Here is a 15,032-nt window from a genome sequence, read left to right on the forward strand (position 1 = left end):
TAGAACACTACTCTGTCATTTAGAACACGACGCTGTCATTTAGAACACTACGCTGTCCTTTAGAACACTACGCTGTCATTTAGAACACAACACTGTCATTTAGAACGCTACTCTGTCATTTAGAACACTACGCTGTCATTTAGAACACAACACTGTCATTTAGAACACTACGCTGTCCTTTAGAACACTACTCTGTCATTTAGAACACTACACTGTCCTTTAGAACACTACACTGTCATTTAGAACACTACTCTGTCATTTAGAACACTACACTGTCCTTTAGAACACTACACTGTCCTTTAGAACACTACACTGTCCTTTAGAACACTACACTGTCCTTTAGAACACTATACTGTCATTTAGAACACTACACTGTCATTTAGAACACTACGCTGTCCTTTAGAACACTACGCTGTCATTTAGAACACTACACTGTCATTTAGAACACTACACTGTCCTTTAGAACACTACACTGTCATTTAGAACACTACTCTGTCATTTAGAACACTACACTGTCATTTAGAACACTACACTTTCCTTTAGAACACTACACTTTCCTTTAGAACACTACGCTGTCATTTAGAACACTACTCTGTCATTTAGAACACTACACTGTCATTTAGAACACTACACTTTCCTTTAGAACACTACGCTGTCATTTAGAACACTACACTGTCATTTAGAACACTACACTGTCCTTTAGAACACTACACTGTCATTTAGAACACTACTCTGTCATTTAGAACACTACACTTTCCTTTAGAACACTACACTGTCATTTAGAACACTACACTTTCCTTTAGAACACTACTCTGTCATTTAGAACACTACTCTGTCATTTAGAACACTACACTTTCCTTTAGAACACTACACTGTCATTTAGAACACTACACTGTCATTTAGAACACTACTCTGTCATTTAGAACACTACTCTGTCATTTAGAACACTACACTTTCCTTTAGAACACTACTTTGTCCTTTAGAACACTACTCTGTCATTTAGAACACTACACTTTCCTTTAGAACACTACACTGTCATTTAGAACACTACACTTTCCTTTAGAACACTACACTTTCCTTTAGAACACTACACTTTCCTTTAGAACACTACTCTGTCATTTAGAACACCACTCTGTCATTTAGAACACTACACTCTCATTTAGAACACTACACTGTCATTTAGAACACTACACTTTCCTTTAGAACACTACACTGTCATTTAGAACACTACTCTGTCATTTAGAACACTACACTGTCATTTAGAACACTACACTGTCATTTAGAACACTACTCTGTCATTTAGAACACTACTCTGTCATTTAGAACACTACTCTGTCATTTAGAACACGACGCTGTCATTTAGAACACTACACTGTCCTTTAGAACACTACGCTGTCATTTAGAACACTACACTGTCATTTAGAACACTACGCTGTCATTTAGAACACAACACTGTCATTTAGAACACTACGCTGTCCTTTAGAACACTACGCTGTCATTTAGAACACTACACTGTCATTTAGAACACTACACTGTCCTTTAGAACACTACACTGTCATTTAGAACACTACTCTGTCATTTAGAACACTACACTGTCCTTTAGAACACTACACTGTCCTTTAGAACACTACACTGTCCTTTAGAACACTACACTGTCCTTTAGAACACTACACTGTCATTTAGAACACTACACTGTCATTTAGAACACTACGCTGTCCTTTAGAACACTACGCTGTCATTTAGAACACTACACTGTCATTTAGAACACTACACTGTCCTTTAGAACACTACACTGTCATTTAGAACACTACTCTGTCATTTAGAACACTACACTGTCCTTTAGAACACTACACTGTCATTACAAACACTACTCTGTCATTTAGAACACTACTCTGTCATTTAGAACACTACACTGTCCTTTAGAACACTACACTGTCATTACAAACACTACTCTGTCATTTAGAACACTACTCTGTCATTTAGAACACTACACTGTCCTTTAGAACACTACACTGTCATTACAAACACTACTCTGTCATTTAGAACACTACTCTGTCCTTTAGAACACTACACTGTCATTTAGAACACTACTCTGTCATTTAGAACACTACACTGTCCTTTAGAACACTACACTGTCATTACAAACACTACTCTGTCATTTAGAACACTACACTGAATGTGATCGAAACTGTCTGAAATGGCACCCTATTCCCTACATTGTGCACTACAATTTACCAGATGTCTATGTGGCACTGGCCAAAAGTAATGCACTGTGTTGGGAATATGGTACCATTTCTGAAGCAGACAAGGTGATTGACTTGGCTGTAGATTCTAGTGTTTACCCCGTCTGTGTTGAAGTTTAATTACCAAAATAACTTCACGATTGCCTTCATATGAATGACTGAAATGCTTGTATTTCCCTCAGACACAGGAGACCAGCTGTACCCTCCTCCTCCTGCCTACAACCCTCAACCTGAGAATGACAAGAATGCATCCGTCCCTAACGTCAGGTGAGACTAGATACAGCACTGTGCTATTTAATATAGAAGTATTTTCTATGTTTATTGGATAAAGAGAATTCTTAAAGAGCAGTGTGCTGGATTTGAAACCATGCTGTGAGCTGTACATCGTACATGTGCTCCAGAGTCAGCAGCTGAAGACCGTTAGACCACTCACACTACAGTACTACTACACCTCACACTACAGTACTACTACACCTCACACTACAGTACTACTACACCTCACACTACAGTACTACTACACCTCACACTACAGTACTACTACACCTCAGACTACAGTACTACTACACCTCACACTACAGTACTACTACACCCCCAGACTACAGTACTACTACACCCCCAGACTACAGTACTAATACACCCCCAGACTACAGTACTACTACACCTCACACTACAGTACTACTACACCTCACACTACAGTACTACTACACCTCACACTACAGTACTACTACACCTCAGACTACAGTACTACTACACCCCAGACTACAGTACTACTACACCTCACACTACAGTACTACTACACCTCACACTACAGTACTACTACACCTCACACTACAGCACTACTACACCTCAGACTACAGTACTACTACACCTCACACTACAGTACTACTACACCTCACACTACAGTACTACTACACCTCAGACTACAGTACTACTACACCCCCAGACTACAGTACTACTACACCTCACACTACAGTACTACTACACCTGACACTACAGTACTACTACACCCCAGACTACAGTACTACTACACCTCACACTACAGTACTACTACACCCCCAGACTACAGTACTACTACACCCCAGACTACAGTACTACTACACCTTAGACTACAGTACTACTACACCCTAGACTACAGTACTACTACACCTCAGACTACAGTACTACTACACCCCAGACTACAGTAGTACTACACCTTAGACTACAGTACTACTACACCTCAGACTACAGTACTACTACACCCCCAGACTACAGTACTACTACACCCCCAGACTACAGTACTACTACACCTCACACTACAGTACTACTACACCTCAGACTACAGTACTACTACACCCCAGACTACAGTAGTACTACACCTTAGACTACAGTACTACTACACCTCAGACTACAGTACTACTACACCCCCAGACTACAGTACTATACTGCTACTACACTCCAGACTACCTTGATAAAGATTAGCAAAAAAGACTGTATTAATTAAGTAAATAATACGAATATTGAGTTATTGTATGCAACCTTTTTGGGGGAAATTATTTTATTCTAATACTCAGAGAAAGAGATTTTCTGTTTTCAGTACTTCGCCACCCTCCCCTTTCGAGGATAACGTCACATCCTTTTTCTAAAATGTTTTACGAGATTGGAGAACACATTGGGAGGGATCGTAGCCCATTCCTCCATACAGAATCTTTCCAGATCCTTGATGTTCTTCAACTGCACAGGTTTTCAATGGATGGCCATTGCAAAATATTAATTTCGTGGTCAATTAACCATTTCTTTGCGGATTTTGATGTTCGCGGTTATGGTTTTGCTGGAAGATCCACTTGCAGCCAAGTTTCTGCCTAAAATGTCCTAGTACGTTGACCTTAACAAGGGCCACAGGACCAGTGGAAGCTAAATAGTCCAGTAACATCAAAGATCCACCACTATATTTTACAGTAATGATGAGGTTATTTTCTAAATATGCATCCTACTTTCGACGCCAAACCCACCACTGGTGTGCTTGGCCACAGAGTTCAATTATAGTGTCATATAGTGTCATCTATTATAGTGTCATCTATTATAGTGTCATCTATTATAGTGTCATCCATTATTGTATCTGACCATGGCAATCCAAGAGCTAAAATCCAGGCATTTACAGTAGATTGCGAAAGTATTCACCCCCCTTGGCATTTTTTCTATTTTGTTGCATTTCAACCTGTAATTTTAAATAGATTTTTATTTGGCTCTCGTGTAATGAACATACACAAAATAGTCCAAATTGGTGAAGTGAAATGGAAAAAAATGACTTGTTTCGAAAAACTACAAACAAAAAAAAAAAAAACGGAGAAGTGGTGTGTGCATTTGTATTCCCCCCCTTTGCTATGAAGCCCCTAAATAAGATCTGGTGCAACCAATTACCTTCAGAAGTCACACAATTAGATAAATAAAGTGCACCTGTGTGCAATCTAAGTGTCACATGATCTGTCACATGATCTCAGTATATATACATCTGTTCTGAAAGGCCCCAGAGTCTGCAACACCACTAAGCAACGAACACCACCAAGCAAGCGGCACCATGAAGACCAAGGAGCTCTCCAAACAGGTCCGGAACAAAGTTGTGGAGAAGTACCGATCAGGGTTGGGTTAAGAATAAAATCATAAACTTTGAACATCCCACGGAGCACCATTAAATCATTATAAAAAAATGGAAAGAATGTGTCACCACAACAAACCTGCCAAGAGAGGGCCGCCCACCAAAACTCATGGAACAGGCGAGGGCATTAAAACTTCTTGATGCACCCATCCCGTTAGCGGGATCATTTACGTCAACATCTGCTGAATTGCAGAGCGCCAAATTCAAATTAAATTACTAAAATATTTAATTTTCATGAAATCACAAGTGCAATATAGTAAAACACAGCTTAGCTTGTTGTTAATCCACCTGGCGTGTCAGATTTCAAAAAAGCTTTTCGGCGAAAGCATACCAAGTGTTTATGTAAGGACATCTCTCTCAGCAGACAAAACATTACAAACAGCTAGCAGCCAAGTAGATTGGTCACGAAAGTCAGAAAAGCATTCAAATGAATCGCTTACCTTTGATGATCTTCGGATGTTTGCACTCACCAGACTCCCAGTTACACAATAAATGTTCCTTTTGTTCCATAAAGATTATTTTTATATCCAAAATACCTCCATTTGGTTGGCGCGTTATGTTCAGAAATCCACAGGCTCGAGCGGTCACGACCGGGCAGACGAAAATTCCAAATAGTATCCGTAAAGTTCGTAGAAACATGTCAAACGTTTTTTATAATCAATCCTCAGGTTGTTTTTCAATATATAATCGATAATATTTTAACTGGGACTGTAGCTTCTTCAATAGGAGAGAGAGAAATGTCTGCTCCAAGCTGTTGCGCATGCAAAACACTGCTGGCACCCAGCCATCCACTGACGCGATGTGATCTTTCTCGCTCATTTTTCAAAATAAAAGCCTGAAACTATTTCTAAGGACTGTTCACAACATGTGGAAGCCATAGGAAAATGAATCTGGTTGATATCCCTTTAAATGGAGCGAAGGCAGGCAATGGAACAGAGAGCTTTCAGGAAAAACAGCACTTCCGGGTTGGATTTTCCTCAGGTTTTTGCCTGCAATATAATTTCTGTTATACTCACAGACAATATTTTGACAATTTTGGAAACGTTAGAGAGGGTTTTCTATCCTAATCTGAAAATTATATGCATATTCTAGATTCTGGGTCTGAGAAATAGGCAGTTTCATTTGGGTACGTTTTTCATCCAAACATCAAAATACTGCCCCCTACACTCAATGGTTTCAGAGAGGCAACAAAGAGACCAAAGATAACCCTGAAGGAGCAGCAAAGCTCCACAGCGGAGATTGGAGTATCTGTCCATAGGACCACTTTAAGCCGTACACTCCACAGAGCTGGGCTTTACGGAAGAGTGGCCAGAAAAAAGCCATTGTTAAAGAAAAAAATAAGAAAACACGTTTGTTCTCCAAAAGGCATGTGGGAGACTCCCCAAACATATGGAAGAAGGTACTCTGGTTAGATGAGACTAAAATGTAGCTTTTTGGCCATCAAGGAAAACACTATGTCTGGCGCAAACTCAACACCTCCCATCACCCCGAGATCACCATCCCCACAGTGAAGCATGGTGGTGGCAGCATCATGCCGTGGGTATGTTTTTCATCGGCAAGGACTGGGAAACTGGTAAGAATTAAAGGAATGATGCATGGTGCTAAATACTGGGAAATTCTTGCCGGAAACCTAGAGATATGAGACTGGGGCGGAGGTTCACCTTCCAGCAGGACATTTACCCTAAGCTGCTAAAGCAACACACAAGTGTTTTAAGGGGAAACATTTAAATGTCTTGGAATGGCCTAGTCAAAGCCCAGACCTCAATCCAATTGAGAATGTGTGCTATGACTTAAAGATCACTGTACACCAGCGGAACCCATCCAACTTGAATGAGCTGTAGCAGTTGCCTTGAAGAATGGGCAAAAATCCCAGTGGCTAGATGTGCCAAGCTTATAGAGACATACCCCAAGAAACTTGCAGCTGTAATTGAAGCAAAAGGTGGGTCTACAAAGTATTGACTTTGGGGGGGTGAAAAGTTATGCAAGTTTTATTTTTATTTTTTATTCTTATTTCTTGTTTGTTTTGCAAGGAAAATCATTTGGATCTTCAAAGTGGTAGGCATGTTGTGTAAATCAATTTTAATTCCAGGTTGTAAGGCAACAAAATAGGAAAAATGCCAAGGGGGGTGAATACTTTCGCGATCCACTGTATGTTGTAGAGGCTTACATTAAAGAACACCCTCTGTGTTATGTTAGACAGGTAACTCTTTATCCACAATATAGCAGTAAAGCCATAACGCATACGTTTTTCCAGCAGCACATTATGATTGATAATATCTCAGTCTGATCTGATTATTCTGACCAATGACTAGTCATCTTTTATTTGTATATGTATCCTCCTACTTTGAAGAGGGAAGCGGGGTAGGCTCAAGAGCCTAAACAATCCTATCCGCCAATCAGGGTTGTGTATGTAAATATAGAAACATTTGTAACAACACGCCCACACGATCAGACTGAGCATTTCAACGGCAAGAGGCGGTCCAGGGAAATAAACACACAGAGTGATTTATTAGACACACAGTGATGATTTATAATAATATACATTTAGAAAGACTACACGGGGGCTTTAAGCTGAGATACATTTTTTTTTAAAGGTAGAATTCCAGTACAATGTTCTTGGCTATGATTTATTATGAGGGGTGCCAATAATTTTGACCCATATCTTTTTTTAGAAAGAAAAATATTACTTGTTAATAAACATCAATTTATTTGAGCAATAGTATAATATATACAGTGCCTTGCGAAAGTATTCGGCCCCCTTGAACTTTGCGACCTTTTGCCACATTTCAGGCTTCAAACATAAAGATATAAAACTGTATTTTATCATGAAGTGGAACGACATTTATTGGATATTTCAAACTTTTTTAACAAATCAAAAACTGAAAAATTGGGCGTGCAAAATTATTCAGCCCCCTTAAGTTAATACTTTGTAGCGCCACCTTTTGCTGCGATTACAGCTGTAAGTCGCTTGGGGTATGTCTCTATCAGTTTTGCACATCGAGAGACTGACATTTTTTCCCATTCCTCCTTGCAAAACAGCTCGAGCTCAGTGAGGTTGGATGGAGAGCATTTGTGAACAGCAGTTTTCAGTTCTTTCCACAGATTCTCGATTGGATTCAGGTCTGGACTTTGACTTGGCCATTCTAACACCTGGATATGTTTATTTTTGAACCATTCCATTGTAGATTTTGCTTTATGTTTTGGATCATTGTCTTGTTGGAAGACAAATCTCCATCCCAGTCTCAGGTCTTTTGCAGACTCCATCAGGTTTTCTTCCAGAATGGTCCTGTATTTGGCTCCATCCATCTTCCCATCAATTTTAACCATCTTCCCTGTCCCTGCTGAAGAAAAGCAGGCCCAAACCATGATGCTGCCACCACCATGTTTGACAGTGGGGATGGTGTGTTCAGCTGTGTTGCTTTTACGCCAAACATAACGTTTTGCATTGTTGCCAAAAAGTTCAATTTTGGTTTCATCTGACCAGAGCACCTTCTTCCACATGTTTGGTGTGTCTCCCAGGTGGCTTGTGGCAAACTTTAAACGACACTTTTTATGGATATCTTTAAGAAATGGCTTTCTTCTTGCCACTCTTCCATAAAGGCCAGATTTGTGCAATATACGACTGATTGTTGTCCTATGGACAGAGTCTCCCACCTCAGCTGTAGATCTCTGCAGTTCATCCAGAGTGATCATGGGCCTCTTGGCTGCATCTCTGATCAGTCTTCTCCTTGTATGAGCTGAAAGTTTAGAGGGACGGCCAGGTCTTGGTAGATTTGCAGTGGTCTGATACTCCTTCCATTTCAATATTATCGCTTGCACAGTGCTCCTTGGGATGTTTAAAGCTTGGGAAATCTTTTTGTATCCAAATCCGGCTTTAAACTTCTTCACAACAGTATCTCGGACCTGCCTGGTGTGTTCCTTGTTCTTCATGATGCTCTCTGCGCTTTTAACGGACCTCTGAGACTATCACAGTGCAGGTGCATTTATACAGAGACTTGATTACACACAGGTGGATTGTATTTATCATCATTAGTCATTTAGGTCAACATTGGATCATTCAGAGATCCTCACTGAACTTCTGGAGAGAGTTTGCTGCACTGAAAGTAAAGGGGCTGAATAATTTTGCACGCCCAATTTTTCAGTTTTTGATTTCTTAAAAAAGTTTGAAATATCCAATAAATGTCGTTGCACTTCATGATTGTGTCCCACTTGTTGTTGATTCTTCACAAAAAAATACAGTTTTATATCTTTATGTTTGAAGCCTGAAATGTGGCAAAAGGTCGTAAAGTTCAAGGGGGCCGAATACTTTCGCAAGGCACTGTATACTTTTTCATTTGTTTGAGCATACACTATATCTCCTTATTTGTATTATTTATTTTATACAGTATTTTTTTTCTCATCTTTATCAAGGGTGCCAATACTTTTGGACCTCACAGTATGTATTCTACAGGGTACCTCAAGTGTCAGAGAGTGTGGCTAGGGAAGCTCTCCTGAAGTTTGTGGGCTCCAAGTGGTCCAAAAGCAGCAAGCCTGCCAGAAACCTGACCTTCAAGGAGTTACAACCTATCACAATGTATCGGGTAAGTCTGCTAACTAGCCCTTCATACTAGACCTCTCGTTAGTATTATCTCTTATGAAACCTCTTGTTGGTAATATCTCTTATGAAACCTCTTGTTGGTCTCTTATGAAACCTCTTGATGGTAGTATCTCGTATGAAACCTCTAGTTGATAATATCTCTTAAGAAACCTCTTGTTGGTAGTGTCTCTTATGAAACCTCTAGTTGGTAGTATCTCTAATTATACCTCTAGTTGGTAGTATCTCTAATGATACCTCTAGTTGGTAGTATCTCTTATGAAACCTTTAGTTGATAGTATCTCTAATGATACCTCTAGTTGGTAGTATCTCTTATGAAACCTCTAGTTGGTAGTATCTCTTATGAAACCTCTAGTTGGTAGTATCTCGTATGAAACCTCTAGTTGGTAGTATCTCTTATGTAATCTCTTGTTGGTAGTATCTCTTATGAAACCTCTTGTTGACAGTATCTCTTATGAATCCTCTTGTTGGCAGTATCTCTTATGAAACCTCTTGTTGGCAATATCTCTTATGAAACCTCTTGTTGGCAGTATCTCTTATGAAACCTCTTGTTGGCAGTATCTCTTATGAAACCTCTTGTTGGCAGTATCTCTTATGAAACCTCTTGTTGACAGTATCTCTTATGAAACCTCTTGTTGGTAGTATCTCTTATGAAACGTCTTGTTGACAGTATCTCTTATGAATCCTCTTGTTGGCAATATCTCTTATGAAACCTCTTGTTGGCAATATCTCTTATGAAACCTCTTGTTGGCAGTATCTCTTATGAAACCTCTTGTTGGCAGTATCTCGTATGAAACCTCTTGTTGGCAATATCTCTTATGAAACCTCTTGTTGGCAGTATCGTTTGGAGACATATACTGAGTCCAGATCCAGTGCCTGGGAGATGGAGCCATTTACTGGTAATTTCATACTGTCTCAGGACAGCTTTTTGTCTGTTTCAAATAACTAGACGAGGTGTTTTGTCAGAAACGGACATATTTGCTGTCAATTACAAAATACACACATATCCGAGAAGTTCCAGTTTGTACCCATACAGTACCCGTATGGCACAACAACTCATGACAACGGAGTTGGCTTAACTAGAGCACACACACAGATGTGCAACTAGGCGAGGTATCCCAGGTATCTTCCTCCGATCTCTCAGGCCAGGTGGTAGACGGACCTCAGTACGGGATGAGCCCCCCTCCGTGGGACGTCCCGGTGCAACAGCCACAGAGATACATCGATGTGATCCTGAAAGTGCGTGTCCCTCACTCCTCCTTTGTAAAGGTATGTCTACGTTATTACCTCCTGAAAGGAAAGAGTCTTACGTCCTTCACATCAACTCTGCTTTACAGTAAATACATCAACTCTGCTTTTCAGTAAAATATACATCAACTCTGCTTTACAGTAAATACATCAACTCTGCTTTTCAGTAAAATATACATCATCTCTGCTTTTCAGGAAAATATACATCATCTCTGCTTTTCAGTAAAATATACATCATCTCTGCTTTTCAGTAAAATATACATCATCTCTGCTTTTCAGTAAAATATACATCATCTCTGCTTTTTAGTAAATACATCAACTCTGCTTTTCAGTAAAATATACATCATCTCTGCTTTTCAGGAAAATATACATCAACTCTGCTTTTTAGTAAATACATCAACTCTGCTTTTCAGTAAAATATACATCATCTCTGCTTTTCAGGAAAATATACATCAACTCTGCTTTTCAGTAAAATATACATCATCTCTGCTTTTCAGTAAAATATACATCATCTCTGCTTTTCAGTAAAATATACATCAACTCTGCTTTACAGTAAATACATCAACTCTGCTTTTCAGTAAAATATACATCAACTCTGCTTTACAGTAAATACATCAACTCTGCTTTTCAGTAAAATATACATCATCTCTGCTTTTCAGGAAAATATACATCATCTCTGCTTTTCAGTAAAATATACATAATCTCTGCTTTTCAGTAAAATATACATCATCTCTGCTTTTCAGTAAAATATACATCATCTCTGCTTTTCAGTAAAATATACATCATCTCTGCTTTTCAGGAAAATATACATCAACTCTGCTTTTCAGTAAAATATACATCATCTCTGCTTTTCAGTAAAATATACATCATCTCTGCTTTTCAGTAAAATATACATCATCTCTGCTTTTCAGTAAAATATACATCATCTCTGCTTTTCAGTAAAATATACATCATCTCTGATTTTCAGTAAAATATACATCATCTCTGCTTTTCAGGAAAATATACATCAACTCTGCTTTTTAGTAAATACATCATCTCTGCTTTTCAGTAAAATATACATCATCTCTGCTTTTCAGGAAAATATACATCAACTCTGCTTTTTAGTAAATACATCATCTCTGCTTTTCAGTAAAATATACATCATCTCTGCTTTTCAGGAAAATATACATCAACTCTGCTTTTTAGTAAATACATCATCTCTGCTTTTCAGTAAAATATACATCATCTCTGCTTTTCAGTAAAATATACATCATCTCTGCTTTTCAGTAAAATATACATCATCTCTGCTTTTCAGTAAAATATACATCATCTCTGCTTTTCAGTAAAATATACATCATCTCTGCTTTTCAGGAAAATATACATCATCTCTGCTTTTCAGTAAAATATACATCATCTCTGCTTTTCAGGAAAATATACATCAACTCTGCTTTTCAGTAAAATATACATCATCTCTGCTTTTCAGTAAAATATACATCATCTCTGCTTTTCAGTAAAATATACATCATCTCTGCTTTTCAGTAAAATATACATCATCTCTGCTTTTCAGTAAAATATACATCATCTCTGCTTTTCAGGAAAATATACATCAACTCTGCTTTTTAGTAAATACATCATCTCTGCTTTTCAGTAAAATATACATCATCTCTGCTTTTCAGGAAAATATACATCAACTCTGCTTTTTAGTAAATACATCATCTCTGCTTTTCAGTAAAATATACATCATCTCTGCTTTTCAGGAAAATATACATCAACTCTGCTTTTTAGTAAATACATCATCTCTGCTTTTCAGTAAAATATACATCATCTCTGCTTTTCAATAATTTAGGCATTTTTCCGAGTCCAAAATTCTGTTGTAAAGGTTGTGTGTGACACGTGTGTGTGTCTGTGTTATACATTTGTTAGCCCTTCTATGTTGTGTGTGTGTGTGTGTGTGTGTGTGCGTGTGTGTGCGTGTGCGCGTGCCTGCGTGTTCCGCTCCTCACCACTGCTGTGGTTGTTTCAGACGTGTCACCGGTGCCACGGCTGTGGTAGGACGCGCTGCACACACTGTGCAGGGAGGGGAAATGTAAGTAGCAACTCCTCCCTCCTTATTTACATCCCCTCTCTCTTACTTCTCTTTAGACATTTTAGTCTAGGAGGCCCAGGAGTTGTTTTCCTGAGCAACGCGACCTGACCAGGGGTGGTTTTCCGTACATAAATCAAAGCCTATCCCGACTTAAAAAGCCTTCTCAATGCAGATTCTCTCTATGTCCGAGAATCACCCCCCGTATGTTATAACTACCAGGGTGCACAGTTGTTTTTTGGGTCATGACATGTTGTCAGGGAAACCTCTTGGCCCTGTTTCAGAGGTATTAATAGACTGTCCCCCTGTTTCAGAGGTATTAATAGACTGTCCCCTGTTTCAGAGGTATTAATAGACTGTCCCCCTGTTTCAGAGGTATTAATAGACTGTCCCCCTGTTTCAGAGGTATTAATAGACTGTCCCCTGTTTCAGAGGTATTAATAGACTGTCCCCTGTTTCAGAGGTATTAATAGACTGTCCCCTGTTTCAGAGGTATTAATAGACTGTCCCCCGGTTTCAGAGGCGGTGTCCGTTCTGCCACGGACATGGTCGCAGGACAACAGGACATGGACGTAACAACAGGACCGGAAACAACAGATGTTCCAGCTGCCAAGGGAGGGGGAGGAAGAGGTGCAGGACACCTACATTTACTGTATATTTTACATTGAGCAGAAGCTCTCATCAAGAGCTACTTACAGTTAGTGCATTCATCTTAAGATCGCTAGGTGAAAACAGCCACATATCACATTCATATTAAGTACATTTCTCTTCAATTGGCTCTATGTCGTCCGTGCTAGTTCCACCATTGCCAGGACAAGAGAAGAGCTTCCTCATCACAATGCTATACTTCACAATCTCTCTGTTCATGATATCAAAAACTAGTTAAGATAATGTCTTAAGATAATGTCTACCGCAGCGAGGCATTTTCCTGGAAATGTAATGTCATTATATTTCATGTTCAGTAAAAGGACAGCAGCAGTATATAAGCTGCAAATTGTATTGTATCAATTATGATTAAGTGATTTATTTAGTGATTGATTGATTATATCCACTTGAGTTTTGATGATTAAAACTCTCCTTTGTTCCAGTTTTCTCCTCCAGATGTACCTTCTGTTGATTGGTTGGCTAATTGATTGATTGATGTCTCTCCTCTAGATGCACGTTCTGCCATGGACATCATTTATTAATTTGTTGATTGATTGATTGGCTAATGGATTGATTGATGTCTCTCCTCTAGATGCACGTTCTGCCATGGACACGGACACAAGACCTGCCCCACCTGTCAGGGCAACAGAAACCTGATGCACTTCATTCAGCTCACCATCACATGGTACTGAACTGGGCCCGGTTTCCCCGATGGAACCTAAGCCTTCCCCGATGGAACCTAAAAAAAGTGTTTTTCACAATGTGTCGGTCCTTTAAACGGCCCGAAGATGTCACAATGTGTCAGTCCTTTAACGGCCCGAAGATGTCACAATGTGTCAGTCCTTTAAACGGCCCGAAGATGTCACAATGTGTCAGTCCTTTAACGGCCTGAAGATGTCACAATGTGTCGGTCCTTTAAACGGCCCGAAGATGTCACAATGTGTCAGTCCTTTAACGTCCCGAAGATGTCACAATGTGTCAGTCCTTTAAACGGCCCGAAGATGTCACAATGTGTCGGTCCTTTAAACGGCCCGAAGATGTCACAATGTGTCAGTCCTTTAAACGGCCCGAAGATGTCACAATGTGTCGGTCCTTTAACGTCCCGAAGATGTCACAATGTGTCAGTCCTTTAACGGCCCGAAGATGTCACAATGTGTCAGTCCTTTAACGGCCCGAAGATGTCACAATGCGTCGGCTGCCCGTGTGCGCCATCTTGCCCCATCATGCATACATTTATTTTGTCCCCGCACACCAAACGCGATCGCGACATGTAGGTTAAAATATCAAAACAAACTCTTAACCAATTACATTAATTTTGGGACAGTTCGAAAAACATTAAACTGTAATTGCAATTTAGCTTGCTAGCTTACACTTGCTAGCTAATTTGTCCTATTTAGCTAGCGTTCTGTTGCTAGCTAATTTGTCCTGGGACATAAACATTGAGTTGTTATTTAACCTGAGATGCACAAGGTCCTCTGCTCCGACAATTAATCCACACATAAAACGGTCAACCGAATCGATTCTAGTCATCTCTGCTCCTTCCAGGCCTTTTCTTCTCTGGGCTTTATATTGCGATTGTCAACTTTCATAAATTAGGTGTCTTACCGC

General features: G+C 39.5%; 1 protein-coding gene across 1 annotated transcript in view; it reads left to right on the top strand.

Annotated features, from left to right (window-relative positions):
• The window catches only part of ssuh2.1 (ssu-2 homolog, tandem duplicate 1), a 39,354-nt gene that overhangs the window by 18,596 nt on the left and 5,726 nt on the right, over positions 1-15,032 (top strand). Inside the window, exons 3-9 of the mRNA XM_036950934.2 lie at positions 2,426-2,510; positions 9,326-9,455; positions 10,308-10,368; positions 10,614-10,738; positions 12,720-12,782; positions 13,300-13,409; positions 14,017-14,109. Of these exons, the coding sequence (XP_036806829.1) occupies positions 2,426-2,510; positions 9,326-9,455; positions 10,308-10,368; positions 10,614-10,738; positions 12,720-12,782; positions 13,300-13,409; positions 14,017-14,109 (667 nt within the window). The remainder of the gene's footprint in view (positions 1-2,425; positions 2,511-9,325; positions 9,456-10,307; positions 10,369-10,613; positions 10,739-12,719; positions 12,783-13,299; positions 13,410-14,016; positions 14,110-15,032) is intronic.

This window comes from Oncorhynchus mykiss, chromosome 17 (genome assembly GCF_057628025.1).
Source record: "Oncorhynchus mykiss isolate SJ-2025 chromosome 17, ASM5762802v1, whole genome shotgun sequence".
In the NCBI taxonomy this organism is placed as follows: Eukaryota; Metazoa; Chordata; class Actinopteri; order Salmoniformes; family Salmonidae; genus Oncorhynchus; species Oncorhynchus mykiss.